This window comes from Sapajus apella, unplaced genomic scaffold, assembly GCF_009761245.1.
Source record: "Sapajus apella isolate SASKATOON/1434 unplaced genomic scaffold, GSC_monkey_1.0 scaffold21, whole genome shotgun sequence".
NCBI lineage: Eukaryota > Metazoa > Chordata > Mammalia > Primates > Cebidae > Sapajus > Sapajus apella.
This window is the reverse complement of record NW_022436961.1, coordinates 15,759,253-15,783,558: the sequence shown is the minus strand read 5'-3', so window position 1 is coordinate 15,783,558 and position 24,306 is coordinate 15,759,253. Positions and strand designations below refer to the sequence as shown.

The following is a 24,306-nucleotide window of genomic DNA, read 5'->3' as shown; positions in this document are numbered from 1 at the left end:
GCTGCAGTAAGCTGTGATCATGCCACTGCACTCCCACCTGGTCAACAGAGTGAGACCCTATTTCTTTAATTAATTAATTAATTAATTAAATTAAAATAAAGTACAAGTGGGGAATTGACACTAGTAGCATATTATGAGCAGCCTCCTGGCTGCCTGGCCCTTAGGTCATGCCCTGCACCCTGCTGGCTGCCAGCCCAGTGTTTGAATGGCTTCTTTCTGTCTTTGCAGAGTGATGATTCAGACGAGGATGAGCCTTGTGCCATCAGTGGCAAATGGACTTTCCAAAGGGACAGCAAGAGGTGGTCCCGGCTTGAAGAGTTTGATGTCTTTTCTCCAAAACAGGACCCAGTCCCTGGGTCCCCAGAAGACTCCCACCCAAAAGACGCAGCAAGCCCTGGAGGCGCGCTGATGGACCTCAGCGAGAGCCAGGAGGTGTCTTCCGTCCGCAGCCTCAGCAGCACTGGCAGCCTCCCCAGCCACGCGCCCCCCAGCGAGGACACTGCCACCCCCCGGACTAACTCCGTCATCAGCGTTTGCTCCTCCAGCAACTTGGCAGGCAATGACGACTCTTTCGGCAGCCTGCCTTCTCCCAAGGAACTGTCCAGCTTCAGCTTCAGCATGAAAGGCCATGAAAAAACTACCAAGTCCAAGACGCGAAGTCTGCTGAAACGGATGGAGAGCCTGAAGCTCAAGGGCTCCCACCACAGCAAGCACAAAGCGCCTTCGAAGCTGGGGCTGATCATCAGCGGGCCCATCCTGCAAGAGGGGGTGGATGAGGAGAAGCTGAAGCAGCTCAACTGCGTGGAGATCTCCGCCCTCAACGGCAACCGCATCAATGTCCCGATGGTACGAAAGAGGAGCGTTTCCAACTCCACGCAGACCAGCAGCAGCAGCAGCCAGTCGGAGACCAGCAGCGCCGTCAGCACGCCCAGCCCTGTTACCAGGACCCGGAGCCTCAGTGCCTGCAACAAGCGGGTGGGCATGTACTTGGAGGGCTTCGATCCTTTCAATCAGTCAACATTTAACAACGTGATGGAGCAGAACTTTAAGAACCGCGAGAGCTACCCAGAGGACACGGTGTTCTACATCCCGGAAGATCACAAGCCTGGCACTTTCCCCAAGGCCCTCACCAATGGCAGTTTCTCCTCGTCCGGGAATAACGGCTCTGTGAACTGGAGGACGGGAAGCTTCCACGGCCCTGGCCACATCAGCCTCAGGAGGGAAAACAGCAGTGACAGCCCCAAGGAACTGAAGAGGCGTAATTCTTCCAGCTCCGTGAGCAGCCGCCTGAGCATCTACGACAACGTGCCGGGCTCCATCCTCTACTCCAGTTCAGGGGACCTAGCAGATCTGGAGAACGAGGACATCTTCCCCGAGCTGGACGACATCCTCTACCACGTGAAGGGGATGCAGCGGATAGTCAATCAATGGTCAGAGAAGTTTTCTGATGAGGGAGACTCGGACTCAGCCCTGGACTCGATCTCTCCCTGTCCATCCTCTCCAAAACAGATACACTTGGATGTAGACAACGACCGAACTACACCCAGTGACCTGGACAGCACAGGCAACTCCCTGAATGAACCGGAAGAGCCCTCGGATATCCCAGAAAGAAGGGATTCTGGGGTTGGGGCGTCCCTAACCAGGTCCAACAGGTAAGAACTTCTCTCCTTCCTCCAGGTTTGTGGCACTGGGGGTCAGAAAGAGATTACCTCTGCCTGTTCTGTGGGAGGACATGGGATTGAGTCTGGCATTCTTAGCCATGCTCATTCCTAAGGAAGGTGTCAAAGCATCAACATTCAAAAAATGGATATGATCGAATGAGTATGAAGTTCTGGTTGGGGAAGATGAAAAAAGTTCTGGACTGGGAGGCCGAAGTGGACAAATCACGAGGTCAGGAGTTCGAGACCAGCCTGGTCAACATGGTGAAACCCCGCCTCTACTAAAAATACAAAAAGTTAGCTGGGCATAGTGACGGGCACCTGTAATCCCAGCTACTTGGGAGGCTGAGGCAGAAGAATCACTTGAGCCTGGGAGGCAGAGGTTACAGTGAGCCAAGATCATGCCACTGCACTCCAGCCCTGGTGACAGAGCAAGACTCCATCTCAAAAAAAAAAAAAAAAAAAAAAAAAACGTTCTGGAGATGATCACACAATGAGAATGAGCCTAGTACCACTGAATTGTACACTTAAAAATGGTGAAATTGGTACATTTTATATTGTGTATATTTTACTGTAATGGAGATAAAAGCATGGAATAGAAATCAAGTCCTCTCAGTTCCTAAGACAAGATGCCAGCAAGCAACACATTGCTAATGTTGTTTCTACCTATTCAAAAGCCTTTGGGCCAGGCGTAGTGGCTCACACTTGTAATCCAATACTTTGGGAGGCTGAGGTGGGAGGATCACTTGAGGCCAAGAGTTTGAGACCAGACTGGACAACATAGAGAGATGCCATCTCTACAAAAAATTTAAAAATGAGCCAGACATGGTAGCATAGGCCTGTAGTCCTGGCTACTCAGGAGGCTGAGGCAGGAGGATCACTTGAGCCCAGGAGTTAGAGGCTGCAGTGAGCTATGATGGCACCACTGCACTTGAGCCTGGGCAACAGAGCAAGATTCTGTTTCAGAAAAAATAAATAAAATCACATAAAAAGCCTTCACATGCACTTTCCTCTCCTCTTCTCTTGTAGGCACCGACTGAGATGGCACAGTTTTCAGAGTTCACATCGGCCAAGCCTCAACTCTGTATCACTACAGATAAACTGCCAGTCTGTGGCCCAGATGAACCTGCTTCAGAAATACTCACTCCTAAAGCTAACAGCCCTGCTGGAGAAATACACGCCTTCTAACAAGCATGGTTTTAGCTGGTAAGAGTTTAAATAATCAGTCAACTGTTGTCGAAAATGATATTTTTGGTCAGCTCCTTGAGTTTGTTCCCATATTAGGAAAATGACACTTCTCTCCTTTATTAATATATTTCAATATTTCATCTGTCATTCGATGGCAATCATTCTCCATCTTTTTTTTTTTTTTTTTTTTTTTTTGAGACAGGGTCTTGCTCCGTCACCTAGGCTGGAGTACAGTACAGTGGTACGATCTCGGCTCACTGCAGCCTTGATCTCCTGGGCTTAAGTGATTCTCCTGCCTCAGGCTCCAGAGTAGCTGGACTCCTGAGTAGGTAGGAGTACAGTTGCTCCCCACCATACCCAGCTAGTTGTATTTTTTTCCCTTTTTGTAGAGATGGGGTTTCACCATGTTCACTATGCTCGTCTTGAACTCTTGAGCTCAAGGGATCCACCTACCTCGGCCTCCCAAATTGCTGGAATTACAGGCGTGAGCCACCACGCCAGCCACTCTACATTCTTGAGGCCACATTTGATAATGCTGAAGCCAGTGGAGACTTAGGAAATTATCAGTGTGGGTTAGTTGATTGAGTTTTCAACTCTCTGATGCCAGTTGATGGGAGTAAGAATACATTACTCTTGCATCACATGGTATAGGCACCTCTTTCCCAATGTTAGAAATAAAACACTATAGGTAGATATATGCACAGTATCAGATCATATTTTTGGACAGAAGGAAAGAAAAACATTAAGATTCAATGAGACCATCTTTGAAATTCTTGATTTACAGTACCTGGCCGTATAACCCAATTCATGCCTGTTTTTAGAAATCATTTTGGAGCAGGAGCGGTGGCTCATGCCTATAATCCCAGCACTTTGGGAGGTTGAGGCAGGTGGATCACATGAGGCCAGGAGTTTGAGACCAGCCTGGCCAACATGGCAAAACCTGATCTCTACTAAAAATACAAAATCTATTAGAGCGTGGTGATACACACCTGTAATCCCAGCTACTGGGGAAGCTGAGGCATGAGAGTCCCTTGAACCCAGAAGGTGGAGGCTGCAGTGAGCCCGAGATAAGGCTATTCCACTCCAGCCTGAGTGACAGAGTGAGACCTTGTCTCAAAAAAAAAAAATCATTTTGGATGTGAATATTTGAAGCATCATTAAAAAAGCCTACCTGTGCTAAAGAATTCAGGTTACATTTTTTTCTAGCAAAGACCCTCAAACAGTGAATAATTATTTTAAGGAATTCACTACTCTAACATATTTTAGACTCAAATGTAGAGATGAAGTGCATTGTATGAATTGTTGATAATTACTTTGAACAATATAGCTCCTTAGTATGTAGAATGTGAGGGTAGGCTGTAAGGCTAGATGGGGTCATGGATATCACCTAATCTGGGTACATCTTAATTTTTCTACTATCAGTGCAAGGCAGAGAAATGTTTCTAGATTGACATCTCAGTGCATTTTTCAGTGTCAGCTGGGAATCCTTAAATTCTTTTCAGTAATCTGAGTGTTTATTATCCAGTTACACTCTACTGCATTTGATAAAAATGGAGAAGCTGCCCATTTCATTAGCAGCGCTCTGTAGCAAGCCCAAGTTGCCTGAGAAGTCAGCAAAGCAAGGAAACTGTGCTTTCTGTCTCCAGCTCCTCCTCTTCTTAGGACTCGTAGTGGATTTAACTTCAGCATCAAAGCACCTCCTGTTCAAAGGCTGTTATTATATGAGCCTTGCTAAATACAGAAGTTGTTTGTTCTGAATGACAGAAATAAGTATTGACCGGTTTATCCTCACATGCTTCAGATTCTCGGTGGGGATCGTAATGTGTTCTTTTCACATTCCGCCACCGGGCTGTTCTCCCCCAACAAAGCGAGTATTATACACACTTATAGGCATGATACCATATACTTAACTGTATGGAAATACAAACTTAACTCTGCTCTTTCGTTTTACCTTTCCTGGAGCTATAAACAGTAACATGTCATGGCTGCTAGTGAGCATTCAAAAGTCAAAGCGGTCTGTCTTCTCTGGAGTTCCTCTATGCTTAGAGTAATATTTTCCCTGCTGGCTATTTAAAACTGCATATTTCAGATTCTCGTCTCTGAGTTGCCCACCCCCCCAACCCACCAAACCCTCAAGAATCTGAAAGTCCATAATACTACTTGGGTTCTAGTCAGCGTTTCCAGTGACTCAAAACCAATTGTAAAAGCCTCACTTTGTGGGATCTGTGGAGCAGGGAGGAATCCTACACAAGGTTCTTTTCCTGTTTGGCCTTGCCCTTTCGGGTCCCATTAAGAGAGGTCATTTGGAGAACTGGAATTTCTGCTTGACAGCCTGAAATGCATAACATGCGTTTCCTGCTGTTGCATATACTGCTGGCGTGGACCTGATTTCAGGACACTGGGGAGGCTGGGGTCCTGGGGTTGACTCACAAAACCACCATTGTTCCTTTTCCATCTTCCTTTAGAAACCTAAAGATGTTATGTTCTCCCGCGTCATCAGCAGAAGAATTTATTTTGACTTCAGGTCATTCAATGTTGAGCCCTGGAGTTGACTCTCAGTGTATTAGGCTCTCATTGCTGTTTTCACATCATGTATTACCTGCACCTTTTGACCCTAAATGCTTTGGATCTCATCAAGAAATCAGAAGTGATTCTTACCCTTTTTTTCAATACAAAAGGGACCTTGTTTTTCACACTCTATCAGAAGCACCTAATTAGGATATTATAAGTTGTTTTCTGCTTGTTCCTTCCAATACTACCATTCTATAAGGAAATCCATCAGCTTCCTTAAGACTGTAGACCCCAAGGTTCAAGGTGGAAGGACACTCCCACCTGAGGAAATGAGACTGGACCTCACAGGCCCAGCTCTTAGAAAATCTAAAACAACACTGTCCAGGAGAACTGTCTGCATGATAGGAATGTTCTTTATCTGCACAGGCCAAAACAGTAAGTACTGGCCACAAAAGACTAAGGAGCACCTGAAGTGTGGCCAGTACCACTGGGGAACTGAATTTGCCATTTTGTTTAATTTACATTTAAATAACCACCATATTAGCACAGATCTGGAGCCCCCACGGTTTACCTACAGAAGTGGACAAGTGCAGACAGATGAGTGAACATGTTCCCCATCCAACACCACCATCTCTGTATTCTTTAACAGGGCCATGCCCAAGTTCATGAAAAGGATCAAGGTTCCAGACTACAAGGACCGGAGTGTGTTTGGGGTCCCTCTGACGGTCAACGTGCAGCGCACAGGACAGCCATTGCCTCAGAGCATCCAGCAGGCCATGCGCTACCTCCGGAACCATTGTTTGGATCAGGTGAGAGCGCTGCCTGCGGGTGCGTGTACTCAGGGGAGCTCTGCTTGCATGCAACTTCTTCTAGTTGTGTGGTGTAAACACTGCTTCCATGTTAATGTACCCAACACAAAGTGTTGTTCTTCCAAAAGGTTGGGCTCTTCAGAAAATCGGGGGTCAAGTCCCGGATTCAGGCTCTTCGCCAGATGAATGAGGGTGCCATAGACTGTGTCAACTACGAAGGACAGTCTGCTTATGATGTGGCAGACATGTTGAAGCAGTATTTTCGAGATCTTCCTGAGCCACTAATGACAAACAAACTCTCAGAAACCTTTCTACAGATCTACCAATGTGAGTGTCCTTTGACCTTAAGTTTGTTGGCATTGGGGAAAAATGGGACTAATGGAAACTTTCCTTGATAGCATTCTTTTTTTTTTTTTTTTTTTTGAGACAGAGTCTTGCACTGTCACCCAGGCTAGAATATGGTAGCATGACCTCAGCTCACTGCAACCTCCGCCTCTCAGGTTCAAGCAATTCTCCCACCTCAGCTTCCCAAGTAGCTGGGACTACAGGAGTGTGCCACCACACCCAGCTAATTTTTGTATTTTTAGTAGAGGTGGGGTTTCACCATGTTGGCCAGGCTGGTCTCAAACTCCTGACCTCAAGTGATCCTCCCACCTTGGCCTCCCAAAGTGCTAGGATTACAGGGGTGAGCCACTGTGCCCCACCTTGATGGTGTTCTTTTGACAAAAGGACCTGTATGGTGACCTCTTGAAAACCCATGTCATCATTTTCTTCCTTGCCCCTTGTTTGTGGAACAGGTTTCTGGTTAGTTATTGAATGATGCAGTGGCCAGGCACGGTGGCTCAGGCCTGTCATCCCAGCACTTTGGGATACCAAGTCTGGTGGATCACAAGGTCAGGAGTTTGAGACCAGCCTGACCAACATAGTGAAACCCTGTCTCCTACTAAAAATACAAAAATTAGCCGGGTGTGGTGGCACTCACCAGTAATCCCAACTACTTGGGAGGCTGACGCAGGAGAATCGCTTGAACCTGGGAGGCGGAGGTTGCAGTGAGCCGAGATTGCGCCACTGCCCTCCAGCCTGGGCAACAGAGCGAGACTCCATCAGAAAAAAAAAAAATGAATGATGTGAAAATAAATTTCCCAGTCCCTGATGACTAATGCGATTGTACATTGTTACCTGCAGACCCAAGTTAAGCTTTGATTAGTTTCTAGAAGTGTTATCTAAGATGCTCAGATAAAGATCAGGTACCAAGATCTCTTTCTGTCTCTACCTTGTCTACAGAAAGTTTAGTTGCTTCATGTCCCTCTTGCAGGCTGTTGGTTTTAAAATTTCACAAATGTCTGTGTGTCTCATCTTGCTGTAAAATGAATAAATAATCTTTTTCTGTTATTCATCCCAGTCTCTGCCAGAAATACTTGGGAAAACAATACCCATGCCCTTCTCACTTTTATGTAAAGCAAAGAAAACAGTTGTCTAAATTAATGATCAAGATCAGGATTATAGCTTTTACAGCCTTGTGTTTTTCTTGGCTCAGTGTGGTATTACAGCAATGTAATTTAAAAGCAGCCTCTCTTAGCGCGCAAATTGTCTCTAGAACTGGCACAGTGGACTTTATGAGAAATGGAGCTGGTCTGGATTATTTCATTAGTTGTTTCATTCTTTCATATTTTATAAAAACACAGGTCACATTTTCCTCGCCAAGGTATTTGTTATGTGTTGTAACCATGGAGCTGTTGAATCAATTTGTCTTATGGAGCTACATTTGAGTGACTTGATTTTTCCACCACATGTTCTTTAAAAGAGTTGTCTATTCAAGGAGACCTGAAGATGAGGTTCAGCATTTTCTACAAGTTGATTGTTTATAGGTTAATTTGCATTTTTATATATTTGCATATTCATATGCATTTTTATAACAGCCTCTCAAGCATGCTTTTTAAAACTTAAGAAATTACTCATTCAAGGTATTACATGTATTAATTGAACTGAATATTTTTGGTTCAGTTCAGTTCAGAACTGCGTATTTTAGCAGCTTACTTTTCCCATTTCAAGAATGAGTAAATTAAACTCATGAAAATCTCCAGAGATACTGAACATTTTGTAGTCCAGGCTGAGAGATCGCCATTCTTACCTTCTTATGCATTTCTCAGATAAGATTTTTCATCGACACTAAACAAAAGTATAAGTGTAGAGTGTTTTCCATTACTGAGATTGGTAAATTAGGGATTTTTTTTTCATGCTTAGGAAAGAAAACCCTGTTCTGTAAACTAAAAGAACAGGCATCCTCTGGAGCCAGACTCTTGAGGTGGATTTAAGAGTGTTTAGGTATTGTGGGTGTGGAAAAAATTTTTCTCACTCCTCCACAAGGCAGGAAATACTTGAGGGTGGTGATGCAGTGGCAATTCATAATTTTTACCGTATTAACCTCCAGTACACTTTCTACAAGTGCTTGTTCAGTACTGGGCTGAGGTATTTGATGCCGATATTTGCCTTGGGACATTTCCTTGCAATGTCCATGCGAATTCACCAAGCTAATGGGGAAAGTGCTGGTGTCGTGCAGATGTGCCCAAGGACCAGCGCCTGCAGGCCATCAAGGCTGCCATCATGCTGCTGCCTGATGAGAACCGGGAGGTTCTGCAGACCCTGCTGTATTTTTTGAGCGATGTCACAGCAGCTGTAAAAGAAAACCAGATGACCCCAACCAACCTGGCTGTGTGCTTGGCGCCTTCCCTCTTCCATCTCAACACCCTGAAGAGAGAGAATTCCTCTCCCAGGTACGGGTTGCATGGGAGGTGCATGCACAGATGAAGCAGCTGTATTCCTCCTAGGATACTCCGTAGCTGTAGTTTTGTGGGACTCTTCCTGAAACAAGCAAGAAAGTTAGACTGCTGTATTAGTCCATTCTCACATTGCCAATAAAGACGTACCTGAGACTGGCGTATTGGAGAGCATGACAAAATAGTCTCACTGGACTTAACCTCCACAGACTAAATTCATCCAACTGATACTTTTCCTGAGCTCTAAAGAAACTTGGAAAATATTTCTTAGCTACAGACTTGGGGCCTAGTTATGCTAGTGAAGGTTAGGTTGCTTCTGAAAGTTATACAATGTTTAAATGTATGTTTAAATAGTTCTTTCTGAGACAGAATCTAGCTCTGTCACCCAGGCTGGACTGCAATAGCATGATCTCAGCTAACTGCAACTCTGTCTCCCAGGTTCCAGGCATTCTGCTGCCTCTGCTTCCCAAGTAGCTGGGACTACAGGCATGTGCCATCACGCCTGGCTAATTTTTGTATTTTTAGTGGAGATGGAGTTTCACCATGTTGGCCAGGCTGGTAGAACTCCTGATCTTGTGATCCACCCACCTTGGTCTCCCAAAGTTCGGGGATTACAGGCATGAACCACCACGCCCAGCCACATTTAAAGAGTTCTTAAAAGCTGACTGGGGCATTCCAGCATGCAGAGGGATACAGAACTAGAGATGAGTAGAAGTGAGAGATCAAATAAGAAGAAGACAAAACCTCAAGGAAACAATGGACTTAGCCCTCACCTGTAGGGTAGGGGGGTGCTGCGTATTCAACCAGGTAAAGACGGCGACACCCTTTACTCCAACTCCTATGGACTCCTTTCCCACACTCCTCAGAAGAAGCTGCTCTCCCACGTGCAAACACAGGCCTTATGAGCTGTCCTATTCTGAATAGGAATCTATTTAACAAAATGGCTTTAATCACCTGGATTTCATCAAGAGCATATCTCTTTAATGTTTTTCGTGTGTTGTTGACAAAACTCTGAGATACTCTGGTGACCAAAGTAAAAATGCTGTTAATCCGCTTAACAATAAGCAGGGTTCAGTGAAATATTTTTTTTTCCCTCTCTCCTTTGGGTTTCCTTGAATAATACCTTGACGAAAAATATATAAATAGTTGAACTGTTCCCCTCTTGTATTCCTTCTACCTAGGGTAATGCAAAGAAAACAAAGTTTGGGCAAACCAGATCAGAAAGATTTGAATGAAAACCTAGCTGCCACTCAGGGGCTGGCCCATATGATTGCTGAGTGCAAGAAACTTTTCCAGGTAAGGAATTGAGAAGGTTAGTCCCTTAATTTTTATTTATTTATTCATTTTTTGAGTTGGAGTCTCACTCTGTCACCCAGGCTGATGTGCAGTGGTGTGATCTGAGCTCACTGCAACCTCTGACTCCCAGGCTCCAGCAATTCTCCTATCTAAGCCTTCTGAGTAGCTGGGATTATAGGTGCCTGCCACCACACCCAGCTAATTTTTTATATTTTTAGTAGAGATGGAGTTTCACCATGATGGTCAGGCTGGTCTCGAACTCCCAGACCTCGTGATCTGCCTGCCTCAGACTCCCAAAGTGCTAGGATTATAGGTGTGAGCCACCACACCTGACCGTTTGGCCCCTTTATTAAGGATAATGTGAATAGGTCCAAAGTCTTGGTCTTGATAACTTGTTCATGTCTTACCTGAAGACCTTTTCCACAGCTGGAGATGGTATAAATAGCCTGAGAATGTCTTATTTACGTTTCTTATAACGTATCAGATAGAGTTAATCATGTTTAATGAAATGGTCCCTTTACTTAAAAAGCAAAAACATCTGGGTGCAGTGGCTCATGCCTGTAATTCTAACACTTTGGGAGGCCGAGGCGGATGGATCACTTGAGCTCAGGAGTTCGCGACCAACTAGGGCAACATGGTGAGACCACATCTCTACAAAAATAATTTAAAAATTAGCTGGGTGTGGTGGTGTGCACCTGTAGTCTCAGCTACTTGGGAGGCTGAGGTGGGAGGATCACCTGAACTCAGGGAGGTGGAGGTTGCAGTGAGCCAAAATTCTGCCACTGCACTCCAGCCTGGGTACACAGTGAGAAGACCCTGTGTCAAAAAGATAGATTGTCTGGATTGTCTGGAATTAAACTTCTGTATCTGAGAAACCTGCTTTGGTCAATGTAATTCACTTCCCTTACTCTAACTTACCAAAGAAGAAGACTTTACATGGGAATAAGATTTCAGATACATTTATGGAAATGATCTGTCCATATCCTCATGATACCACATGAGGTCAGCATGATAACCTCCAGTGGGAAGATGCCTGCACTGCTTTAAGGACAGGTCCATGTTTCTGCCCAGCCTTTTCCACTGATGGGCAATGAGATTGAGTACAGGTGGACTCACCTCCTTTTTGTTCCTCATGTTCCTCACAGGTTCCTGAGGAAATGAGCCGATGTCGTAATTCCTATACCGAACAAGAGATGAAGCCCCTCACTCTGGAAGCACTCGGGCACCTGGGTAATGATGACTCAGCGGACTACCAACACTTCCTCCAGGACTGTGTGGATGGCCTGTTTAAAGAAGTCAAAGAGAAGTTTAAGGGCTGGGTCAGCTACTCCACTTCGGAGCAGGCTGAGCTGTCCTATAAGAAGGTAAGGCTTCATCCTGTTGTCAGCTGGTTGAGTCCAGGAGTTGAGGCTTGGGTCCATTAGAGATAACACTCTTTTGTCAATTAATCTCTCTGGGGATCTGTAGCCCACACCCTCCTTTGTAGAGCTCTAGGCACAGGGTAAGTTAGATTCCCCCGGTGAGAGTGGAAACCTGGCAAAGGAAGAGTAATTTCTCTCTTGTGTAACACTTGGGAGAGGATTTCTACTGTTTCTAATGAAGTCCTTTGGCTCTACAGAACTAAGCTAGACTTCCCTAGACTGTTTTGCTAATGGCATTGAGCTTTAGGACAGCCTATGACATGCTTCAGTTTTTCCATAATTTGGTCAGAATCCCTTTGTACACTTCTCTGTTCTTAGTTACTGTTCTCTTGGCCTTTTAAGGGCAGGAATCTCTTAGGGGGAAATTAATTCCAGTTAGGTAAACCTCTTGAGGGCAGAGGCATCTTATAAGGCTCAGCAGAATAAGTCCATAGGAGGTATATGTTGATATCATCTCTACCATCTTGAAAATAAATAAACAATGGGAGTAGGCTGGATGGCCTTGCAGCCTTTGGAATGAGTGCAAATGAATGGTATTCCTTTTTTTTTTTTTTTTTTTTTTTTTTGAGACAGACTCTCACTCTGTCACCCCGGCTGGAGTACAGTGGTGTGATCTCAGCTCACTGCAACCTCTGCCTCCTGGGTTCAAGCTATTCTCCTGCCTCAGCCTCCTGAGTAGCTGGGACTACAGGTGCCCGCCACCACACCTGGCTGATTTTTGTATTTTTAATAGAGATGGGGTTTCACCATATTGGCCAGGCTGGTCTCGAACTCCTGACCTCGTGATCTGCCTGCTTCAACCTCCCAAAGTGCTTGGATTACAGGTGTGTTGAGCCACTGCACCCAGTCAATGACTGATATTTCTTTATTGCATTCACCCTGCTATAGGTTCCAGGAAAAAAAAAAAAGTCATACATTTTTTGTTTGTTTTTGAGATGGAATTTTATTCTTCTTACCCCAGCTGGAGTGCAGTGGCATGATCTTGGCTCACTGCAAACCCTGCCTGTTGGGTTCAAGCAATTCTCCTGTCTCAGCCTCCCGAGTAGCTGGACTTACAGGTGCCTGCCACCATGGCTGGATAATTTTCATATTTTTAGTAGAGACAGGTTTCACCATGTTGTCCAGGCTGGTCTCGAACTCCTGATCTGAGGTGGTCTGCCCATCTTGGCCGCCCAAAGTGCTGGGATTACAGGCATGAACCACTGCACCCAGCCCAATGTCATAGTTTTGATCAGAGTTGACAACAGCGTTTGTTCACTTTCTGGCTTGCTCTTAAATATACTTGGGGACAGCAGCCTATTTAAGTCATAGATTTATTCGCCCCAATATTGATTTATATATTGATTACATAGTATTGTTTATATGATTTATAAAACCATTTAACATTGATTATATGTAGCTAAAATTGTTAGTCCAACTAATAATTTGACTTCAAAGAGTAAGTGTGTATGGATTGTCTTGGCACTTAAATACGCATCTTCTTTCCAGGTGAGCGAAGGACCCCCTCTGAGGCTTTGGAGATCAACCATTGAAGTCCCTGCTGTGCCTGAGGAAATCTTAAAGCGCCTACTTAAAGAACAGCACCTCTGGGATGTAGACCTCTTGGATTCAAAAGTGATTGAAATCCTGGACAGCCAAACTGAAATTTACCAGTATGTCCAAAACAGTATGGCACCTCATCCTGCTCGGGACTATGTTGTTTTAAGGTGAGCGCCTCCAAATTGTTTTTTATGACAAGGATGACTCCACATCTGAACCAATCCTATATGCCACTGATCTTACAAGATAGTATAATTATTTAAAGTAGAGGCATGGTAGCTCACACCTGTAAACCCAGCACTTTGGGAGGCCAAGGTGGGAGGATCACTAGAGGCCAGGAGTTCAAGACCAGTCTGGGCAATATAGCAAGACCCTATCTCTACAAATTTTTTTTTTTAATTAGCCAGATGTCGGCTGGGCATGGTGGCTCATGCCTGTAATCCCAGCACTTTGGGAGGTCATGGCAGGCAGATCACGAGGTCAGGAGATCGAGACCACCCTGGCTAACATGGTGAAACCCCATCTCTACTAAAAATACAAAAAATTAGCCAGGTGTGGTGGCATTCACCTGTAGTCTCAGCTACTCAGGAGGCTGAGCCAGGAGAATTGAACCCAGGAGGCAGAGGTTACAGTGAGCCAGGATCGCACCACTGCATCCAGCCGGAGTGAACAGCAAGACTCTGTCTTAAAAAAAAACATGTCGTGGCACATGCCTGTAGTCCTAGCTACTCAGGAGGCTGAGGCAGGAGTATCTTTTGAGCCAGGAGTTTGAGGCTGCAGTGAGCTGTGGGCATGCCACTGTATTGTGACCTGGGCCACAGACGAAAATCTTGTTTCTAAATAAACAAAATAAACATATGCTTCCAGAAAAGTAGTGAATAACCTTCAAATATAGAAAACAGATCTACGTTTATTCTAGCAGTGTGTTCCTCACTGAGAATGGTTTGAACCTTTTAGTAAATGAGCTCAGAAAGAGAGTCGCCTTCCAATGAATATGCTCATTGGTAGCAGATTTTTGCCCGTTTTAGGATAGATTTTCTTGTCAGAAACAGCTAGTGAATGAATAAGCCAGGAAATAACATTTGAGTCCCAAGGGAGATGTGGTTAAGGCTGATTTATGTGTAATTCATAAATTCTCTAGAGATATTACTGAAAGAAGAATTCCAAAAATCTTTGAGGAAATGTCACATTGGAAGACCAGACCCTTTCAAACAGCCAGTTCTCCTTTAGGTGTCTGTGTTCCAAGACATTTGTGAAACAGAAAAAATGGTTTTAAACTACATTTCAAATTGGCTGTTTTTTCAAAGAGGAGACTGTCTGAGCACATAAAGCCTCTGTAACAGCGGCTCTGTAAAGAGTTCCTCATTCAGGAGTCCTTGTATAGGAGTGTCTTTGTGCATGTAATGCTACTCTAACAAAATATCACAGACTACGCGATTTATGATGAACAGATATTTATTTGGCTCATGGTTCTAAAAGCTGGGAAGTCCAAGATCAAGGAGCTGCATCTAGTTGTTTGATTGATTGATTGATTGATTGGGGGACATGGTTTCACTCTGTCACCAGGCTAAACTTCAGTGGCACGCTCATGGCTTACTGAAGACTTCACCTCCCAGGCTCAAGCAATCCTCCCACCTTAGCCTCCCAAGTAGCTAGAACTATAAGCATGTGCCATCACTATTGCTTTTGGTAGAGACGTGGTTTTACCATGTTGTCCAGGCCAGTCTCAAACTCCTGGGCTTAAGCAATTCTCCTACCTCGACCTCCCAAAGTGCCGGGATGATAGGCATGAGCCACCATGCCCAGCCTCGTGAGGGTCTTCTTGCTGTGTCATCCCATAGTGGAAGGGCAAAGAGAGGGTAAGGGAGAGCAAAAGAGCAAATGTACAGCCTCAAGCCATTTTTATTTATATATTTATTTTGAGATACAGGCCTCACTCTGTTGCCTAAGTTTGAGTACAGTGGCATGATTACAGCTTACGCAATCCTACCACCTCAGCCCCCTAAGTAGCTGGGACTACAGGGGCACACCACCACGTCCAGCTAATAATTTTTTTTATTTTTAGTAGAGATGAGATCTCACTATGTTGCCCAGGCTGGTCTCAAACTTCTGAGCTCAAGCGGTCCTCCCTTCCCAGCTTCCATAAGTGCTGGGATTACAGGTGTGAACCATTGAACCCAGACTCAAGCTCGTTTATAATTGGCATTAATCCAACTCCCATTATGCCCCACCTCCCAACACTATTGTATTGGGGATTCAGTTTCTAGCACATGTTTTTGGGGAACATATGTATACCATAGCAAGTAGTTTAGAGGATGTCGTTTACCTAGGCCTGGGTTACATAGCCCCACCCCTTGGCCCATTGCAAAGAGTGATGAGTGAAGCATGATTTTAAATTTGGCTTCTATGAAAGTCTATCATTTCCCCCTCTGGTTTTGTCTCTACAGGACCTGGAGGACTAATTTACCCAAAGGAGCCTGTGCCCTTTTACTAACCTCCGTGGATCACGATCGGGCACCTGTGGTGGGTGTGAGAGTTAATGTGCTCTTGTCCAGGTATTTGATTGAACCCTGTGGGCCAGGAAGATCCAAACTCACCTACATGTGCAGAGCTGACTTAAGGTATGTTCTGATTCTGACTTTTTTACATGGTGAGGGTCGTGAAGGAAATTCAGACTTTTTGTTTAATGCAAAAAATGGCTTAAATGAGCATATCATTGTTTCTTGGTGACTTCATGAAGAGCAGTGTTTATAGAGTAGCATTTCATGTTTGTTGGTCTTTCAGCTTTGGATCCCTTAGAAAATGTGGTTCTAAAGCAATGTAAATATGGTAGCTCTGCCATGAATTCAGAGCCACAGGAAATGATAGATTTTATGCATTTGAACTAGCAAACAGATGTTTCTCATTTTATTTCAGTGCTTTCTAACTTAAATAATACATCTGCTTTTCTTTTCTCTGATAGGGGCCACATGCCAGAGTGGTACACAAAATCATTTGGACATTTGTGTGCAGCCGAAGTTGTAAAGATCCGGGACTCCTTCAGTAACCAGAACACTGAAACCAAAGACACCAAGTCTAGGTGATCACTGAAGCAAAGCAACTGCTTCCGCCACCAGGGTGTTTGTTTCTAGAACCTTGCCAGTCCTTGAATGGGTTCTGTGTCTAATCCTGAAACAAAGAAAACTACGAGCTGGAGTGTAGGAATTGACTATAGCAATTTGATACATTTTAAAAGCTGCTTCCTGTTTGTTGAGGGTCTGTATTCATAGACCTTGACTGGAATATGTAAGACTGTGCAAAAAAAAAAAAAAAAAAATGTATTTGTATTCTTATTTCAGATTGCTTCTGAGAAGCAAAACTCTTTAAATACGTTATGGAAGATAATGAAGATACTTCATTCTCTTGTGATATCGGTGTGTGCGCACCTGTGTCGCTTTATTTGCAGTGTGTTGAGGGACTGGTGTATCCACTGGAATAGTTGGTACTCTTTGACGTGTTTTCTCACCAAGATGAGCAAAGAAAGGTTTGCACAGAGGAGTGTGAATGTGTTTGTTGCTGGTTGAATGGCAATAGATGTCTAAGATGGATTCAGTGTCTGGCACACTGAGACATCACCAAGAAGGAGATTGATGCGTCAGGTTCAGTTTAACCTGTAATATCTGACTACCCATGGATCCACCCAGAAAGGGGGACCAACACTTTTGTCGATTTACGGGGTTTCTTTTTCCAGTTATTAAGCATATTCCTTCTCCACCACCGTCTTCTGTACTTTGATTGTGTAATAGATTGACTCTGACACCCATTTCAAATGCAGTTTATTTTTAGACCTGATTGCAAATAGTGATGTAGTTGTAACCAGTGTGGATTAGTTCAGGGATGAACTGCTTCCTCCAGCCTTACTGGCTCCAATGCACAGGGTTTTATTTTTGTTTTGTTTTGAAGTGGAGACGTAAAAACTGAATACGATAACACTTACTCTTAAATCAAGCATCGAAACTTTTTCCCTGTTAGAATTCTTTGCATTTTTGTGTTTGTAACAGAAACGCTTTAAGACGCTATGTATGGGAATATAGGAAACTATGTGTGTCCCAAGGAAATCTCTGTAAATTTAACCCACCTACAAAAGGCCTTTTTCCCCTGCCTTGGTTGTTAATGGCATTCCTGAAAGCTGCAGGTGTTTATTAATTGGATTTGTTTTTATCAGCAAATAGGTTTTCTGATTTTATTACTTTTCGTCTTATTTTATTTTTTTCTACATTTTTTTTTCCTTTAGAATGTCCTTGCAATATGTTTAAGTGGTAATGAAATAATCACAGTAAAAAACAACAAGAAAACCAACCCAAACCAATGCAGTTTTTTAGAAGGGTGGTCTTTATTCAGGTTTTACTGTAATGGTAAGGATTGACTCAAGAAGACAGTATTAGTAAATTTATTTTGTATGGATCAAAAGTGAATAATGTATGAATGAGAGTTGTAAGAAGGATTTTTATTTTGTTATAACATAATTTAGTTACCATTTTCAGTGTTATTTCAAACGTTCTTTGAAGAATTTTGGGGCAGGGTGTCAGATTAGTTTTAAAATTTGAGTATTTTGGATATCAGTGTTCCTCATGAAGGATATACTTGTATATTCAGTTTTGATGGCTTCCGGATTTGTAAGATTGTATGTTGTATATACCATTCTATTAAGAAACATGTCCACATGTCCACTGTGCTTTCAAACATAGATAAAGCATGATAAAGATTATTATTTAAGATATACTTGTATTTATACCTCAGATATTCTTTTGGGTTTTGTACCTCAAGGCTTTTTTCCCCCTTATTGTAAATACACTTTACGTGAATACAGTCTAAGTGAAATAAATAAATAAAAGGAAGAGGTTTATAACTTGCTCTATATCTGTACAGAATATAATCAATAAGTGCACTATTAAATGTTTTAAGTAAGGGAAAAGTCTGAGCTGCCTTCCTTGATATTGCATCTCACTCCTATCCTTAAAACCTCAGATTGCAAAGCATAGCATTTTAGCATCAACTAAAATCAAAAGAGCGATTTGCTGAAGGAAAAAAATCAGACTGCAAATCATTCCAAGGCCAAACTGCAACTGAGCCACCCACTCCCGAACAGGAAAGCCTGGTGAAGATTCAGGAAGCATGGAGATTGTCTCCAAACAAAGGTCCAGTTAGGAAATGATGCTGAGAAGATGACAAGAATGTGCAACAGCAGAAAGATACTCACAAGCAGAGTCAGGGTCACCGATGAATGTCACAAAAGGTCTCTTTCCCATTGTTTGGCTTCCCTGTAGAAAGGATTCCATACATATTTGACAAGAGAAGAATCTGAAGGATATGAACATTTTCAAGAACTCTGCTAAGGTCACTTAAGGCGCCATCACAACTTATCTGTGTGACTAATTGCCTAGATTGTAAGCTCTTTGAGGGCAGGGCTTGTGTCCTACACATCTTTATAATCCCCTGCAGCAGCTTTCAGTATTTTGTACTTGTAGGCACCTAATAAATTTATTTGCTAAACTGAACTGATCGGATTAGCTCCTGTTATTGAAAAGGGAAGAGCACCTAGGATCCAGTTTATCTTAAAGCCTCCTTTTGATTCATTGCCCACTTTGAGATGGCAGAAACTGGAAATTGTTTAACTTAGTGGGTTCTTAAGTTTTAAACTGAAAATGACAAGTTAATCTGATGAAGTCTTTAATTTCAACTGTTAAAGATAAAAGGTTAACTATCCCCACAGAGAGATAGCTACTCTATGTTCACATTACCTTATGTAAAGTGCCAATTCACTGAGAACTAGACAAACATTCAAACATATAATTGACTATTCCCCTACTTGCTCCTTGTTTTTTTTGTTTTGTTTTGTTTTTTGAGATGGAGTCTCGCTCACCCAGGCTGGAGTGCAGTGGTGCGATCTTAGCTCACTGCAACCTCCACCTCCCAGGTTCCAGAGATTCTCCTGCCTTGGCCTCCTGAGTAGCTGGGACTACAGGCACGCGCCACCACACCTGGCCAATTTTTGTATTTTGTAAGAGACAGGGTTTCACCATGTTAGCCAGGCTGGTCTGGAACTCCTAACCTCAAGTGATCTGCCTGCCTCAACCTCCCAAACTGCTGGGTTTATAGGTGTGAGCCACCATGCCTGCTCCCTTACCTGCTCCTTTCACTTGCAACTTGTGGATTTAGTAATACTCTCCCTCTTTGTCCCTCCAGACCGCTTTTCCTCTTTAAATACTGAAGCCTCAAATCATCTTTGGAGAAATTCACAGACCTGTCTTCCAGACATTGTCCTTAACCTTGGCAAAATAAACTTCTACATTGATTGAGACCTGCTTCAGATACTTTTTGGTTTCTACCACCTTAGTCAGAGTCCCAAGGAAATTCTGTCACCCTATTACTGAGATGACAGGAGAATTTTTTTTTTTTTTTTTTTTTTTTTTTTTTGAGATGGAGTCTCTTCTGTTGCCCAGGCTGGACTGTAGTGACGAAATCTTGGCTCATAGCAACCTCTGCCTCCGAGGTTCAAGCAAGTCTCCTGCCTCAACCCCCGCCCCCCAGAGTAGCTGGGATTACAGGATTACACTACCACGCCCAGCTAATTTTTGTGTTTTTAGTAGAGACGGGGTTTTGCCATGTTCGCCAGGCTGGTCTTGAATGCCTAACCTCAGGCAATCTGCTGGCCTTGGCCTCTCAAAATATTGGGATTACAGGCGTGAGCCACTGCACCCAGCCTGACAAGAGAATTTAAATCAGTGAAGATGAAAAGAAGGAGAAAGTTTCATTTCAGGTTGAGGTTGAAAAAATTTGTAGTTCTGTTTAGCAAATCAAATATATTATTTGAAACGTACAAAGACTCCACTTATCCTCCTGGTGACACATAGGATCCAATTCTCCCCTCGTGCAAGAACAGAACAATTAATTACGCATGTGGGCTGATCGCAGCCCACCCATTCCCTCTGATCATGCATTTCTTAGTAGGTACATGGAAAGATCTACTGACAGGCTTCTTAACTTGCAGCCCAGGACCAGAATACCCATCTAGTGAGTGACTCTGCAATACCTCATTATGCCCGCCCCACCACACAAAAATATCAGAAAACACTGCGGAGATATTTGTGAAGGTGCTTTGAAAAGCAAGGGCTATTCAGCTGTAAAGGAACATTCGGGAAAGCAAAGTGGAACTGAGCCCAGCTGCTTTCCCTCCCCTGCCTGTTGAAGCATACATGAATGACTCTAAAGCAGAAATCCCAAACAATGAGATCATGGCATTCATGTCATCTTGGTGTTCCATCAGGATGAAATTTGCCTAAGGAATTTAAATTCTGTTTGCCTAAGGAATGCAAATTATAACATCGATTTCAAAGAGCCTGTGGCAGGAAAAGCTCAGGTAGGTCTGCACAGTTGCAATGAGTTGGGCCCATTCTCCAGGGGATGATGAGACTTTTGCAGGCAGGGAGTTTGCTAAATCATGTTGGTAGCTGTAGCCCAAAGTAATTACCTTTGCTGTATATACACAGCTCCCATGAGAGCAGCAGGCTTGCCTGTCCGGACTCAAAGCTGTGTTGACACCTATAGTAATAAACACCTTTCCACACATATTTTTCAACTCATTGGATATTTTTTTAAAGGGGAGGGGAGTTCAGGGCTAAAAGTGTTACAGCTCATAAGGGTTTCTCGTTTCCTTTTTCTCCCTCTTGCTCTTTTTTTTTTTTTTTGAGACGGAGTCTTGCTTACTCTGTCGCCCAGGCTGGAGTACAGTGGTGTAATCTTGGCTCACTGTAACCTCTGCTTTCTGGGTTCAAGAGATTATTTTGCCTCAACCTCCCAAGAAGCTGGGATTACAGACATGCACCACCACACCTGGCTATTTTTTTTTTTTTTTTTTTTTTTTGTATTTTTAGTAGAGACAAGGTTTCACCATGTTGCCTAGGCTGGTCTCGAACTCCTGACCTCAAGTGATCCACCCGCCTTAGCCTCTCAAAGTGCTGGGATTACAGGCATGAGCCACTGTGCCCAGGCTGTCTTTCCTATTAAGATACAAAACAATGTGGAAAGGAAAATCCTTACTCTTCTTATGACTCTGAGAATGGCGCTAACCATGATAAGTGATGTGTGTTTCTGTAAAAGTAGTCTGACCTACACGGAGGTCATTTCAAAAGCTTTTTAGGTTACAGGCCCTTTTAAAATACAAATGTGTTAGGCCCAAGTCTGAATGGACACATGAGCCAACATTTATTAGAATATTAAAACGTTCTGGGTACAAGGATGTGTGCTTTATATACAGTTAATATCTCATTTAAATTTCATAATGCCAGGCGTGCTGGCTCACATCTGTAATCCCAGCACTCTGGGAGGCTGAGGCAGGTGGATGGTTCCAGCCCAGGAGCTTGAGGCCAGCCTGGGCAACATGGCAAAACTCCTTCTCTACAAAAAGTACAAAAATTAGCTGGGCATGGTGGCCTGCCTCTAGTCCCAGGTACTCTGGAGGCTGAAGCTGGAGGATTGCTGGAGCCTGAGAGGTGGAGGCTGCAGTGATCATGCCACTGCACGCCAGCCTCGATGACAGAGTGAAACCCTGTCTCAAAAAAATAATAAGTAAATTTCATAGCATCCTTTTGAGGGAGAGACCTTATTAGTCTCATGTTACAGATGGAAAAGTTTAAAGAGATAGGAAAGCTTAAATAAATATAGTAACTACATAATATTTACAAATGGACTCAAGAAAGTTTAGGGCTTTACTTAGAACATTCTGCTATGCTGGAGAGCTCCTTATCTGCCCAGTCTAATATGGATGTGCATAGCATGTGTGGCTGCGGCTAGTGTAACTGAGGAGCTGAATGCTTAATGTTATTTAATCTTTTATTAATTTAAACTTAAATAGCCTCAGTGGCTAGTGGCTACTGTATTTGGATAATGCAGATGCTATTTCAAAGATCTGAGAGTATTTTCAAGCAAACTAACCCCATCACTCTCTTGGCCTATAATAATGCTCTTAAGAACCAGGTGTAGTGGCTCACGCACTTTGGGAGGCCAAGGTGGGCAGATTGCCTGAGGTCAGGAGTTCAAGAGCAGTCTGGCCAATGTGGTGAAACCCCCATCTCTACTAAAAGTACGAAAAAATTAACCAGGTGTGGTGAGGTGCACCTGCAATCCCAGCTGCTCGGGAGGCTGAGACAAGGGAATTGCTTAAATGAGGGAGGTGGAGGTTGCAGTGAGCAGACAGCCCCACTACACTCCAGCATGGGCAAGAGAGCAAGACTCTGTCTCAAAATAATAATAATAATAATAATAGTAATAGTAATAATAATGCTCTGAAGAAAGAAATAGGATGGGTGTGGTAGCTCACTTCTGTATCCCAACACTTTGGGAGACAGAGGAAGGAGGATCACTTGAGCCTAAGAGATTGAGACCAGCCTGGGCAACATAGGGAGACCCCATCTCTACAGAAAAAAAAGTAAAAATTAGCTGGGCACAGCAGTTCACATCTTTAGTCCCATCTACTTGGGAGGCTGAGGCAGGAGGATCACTTGAGCCCAGGAGTTTGAGGCTGCAGTGAGGTAAGATCCTGCCACTGCACTTTGACCTGGGCAACAGAGTAAGACCCCCGTCTCAAAAAAAAAAAAGAAAGAAAGAAAAGAGAGATGAAGAAAGAAAGAAAGAAAGAGAGAGAGGGAGGGAGGAAGAAAGAAAGAAAGAAGAAGAAAGAAAGAAAGAAGAAAGAAAAAAAGAAAGAAAGAAAGAAAGAAAGAGAGAGAGAGAGAAAGAGAGAAAGAGAGAAAGAAAGAAAGAAAGAAAAGAAAGAAAGGAAGGAAGGAAGGAAGGAGGAAGGAAAGAGAAAGAAAAGAGAAAGAAAAAGAAAGAAAGAAAGAAAGAAAGAAAGAAAGAAAGAAAGAAAGAAAGAAAGAAAGAAAGAAAGAAAGAAAGAAAGAGAAAGAAAGAGAGAAAGAAAAAAGGAAGGAAGGAAGGAAGGAGGGAAGGAAGGGAAGGAGGGAGAGAGGGAGGGAGGGAGGCAAGGGAGAAAAGAGAAAAAGAAAAGAGAAAGAAAGTAAAAGGAATGAACAGAAATATGGTAAATATTTGTAAAAACCTAACTGGCTACATGTCAGGTCAGATAACATCAACTCAACATTCTGCCCGCCACAAGACTAAAACTGCATCTCCGCTACCTATGGCCAGCCTCTGCCTTTCTCAAGCCAGGGTTGGATGACCTCTTTTCTTTGCTGCTGGGGATCTACACATCTCCAAACTAGAGATAAAGATGCAGCTGATCATAAAGAATGCCTAATAATTCAGACTACTCTCGGCTCGCTGCAAGCTAAAACAGACACTGCTGTTCCAGCAACCACAGCAGTCATTTTGTGGTCTGTTCCTGTCTGTACAGTTTCCTCGTCTCTGGTATCGTGGCTTCTTTTCATGTTGGTAAGACTGGCCATTCAACAGCAGCATTCAGAGTCCAGAGTCAGCTTTGACGGAAAGAGTTCCTAATCCAGGTTTGATAAGAGAGAGAGGTCTGCACCCAAAGGTGAGCAGTAACAATCCTAAGATAAAGATGCATCTTCCACAGTGGTTTCTAGACTTTCACCTCCAAAGGATTCTTTGTAATATCCCTTAACCTGCTCCACCCTTTCCACAGTTTTCAAATATTTCTCAGATTACACAGAATAATTGAACGAGGACGTAATGTTCATTCTTTCTTTCTTCTTTCTTTCTTCTCCCCCCCCCTTTTCTTTCCTTTCTCTCTCCTCTCTTTTTTCTTTCCTTCTTTCTTTCTCTTTCTCTCTCCTCTCTTTTTTCTTTCCTTCTTTCTTTCTCTTTCTCTCTCTCTCCATCTTTTCTTTTCCTTCCTTCCTCCTTCCCTTCCTCCCTTTCCCTCTTTCCCTCTTTCTCTCTTTCTTTCCTTCTTTCGACAGAGTTTCACTCTTGTTGCCCAGGCTGGAGTGTAATGGCACAACCTTGGCTCACTGTAACCTCCACCTCCCAGGTTCAAGCAATTCTCCTGCCTCAGCCTCCTGAAGAGCTAAGATTACAAGCATGTACCACCAAACCCAGCTAATTTTTGTATTTTTAGTAGAGATGGGGTTTCTCCACGTTGGTC

At 43.5% G+C, this 24,306-nt stretch overlaps 1 protein-coding gene across 7 annotated transcripts in view; it reads left to right on the top strand.

The window, feature by feature from the left end:
* The window catches only part of DLC1 (DLC1 Rho GTPase activating protein), a 522,866-nt gene extending 504,130 nt beyond the window's left edge, over positions 1-18,736 (top strand). For all 7 annotated transcript variants that reach the window (XM_032288334.1, XM_032288335.1, XM_032288333.1 and 4 more), the window contains 10 exons: positions 229-1,652; positions 2,688-2,864; positions 6,007-6,166; positions 6,295-6,493; positions 8,727-8,940; positions 10,125-10,239; positions 11,385-11,603; positions 13,149-13,366; positions 15,647-15,820; positions 16,162-18,736. In XM_032288334.1, the coding sequence (XP_032144225.1) occupies positions 229-1,652; positions 2,688-2,864; positions 6,007-6,166; positions 6,295-6,493; positions 8,727-8,940; positions 10,125-10,239; positions 11,385-11,603; positions 13,149-13,366; positions 15,647-15,820; positions 16,162-16,282 (3,021 nt within the window). In that variant the 3' untranslated portion in view covers positions 16,283-18,736. The remainder of the gene's footprint in view (positions 1-228; positions 1,653-2,687; positions 2,865-6,006; positions 6,167-6,294; positions 6,494-8,726; positions 8,941-10,124; positions 10,240-11,384; positions 11,604-13,148; positions 13,367-15,646; positions 15,821-16,161) is intronic.
* Positions 18,737-24,306: the final 5,570 nt, after the last annotated feature.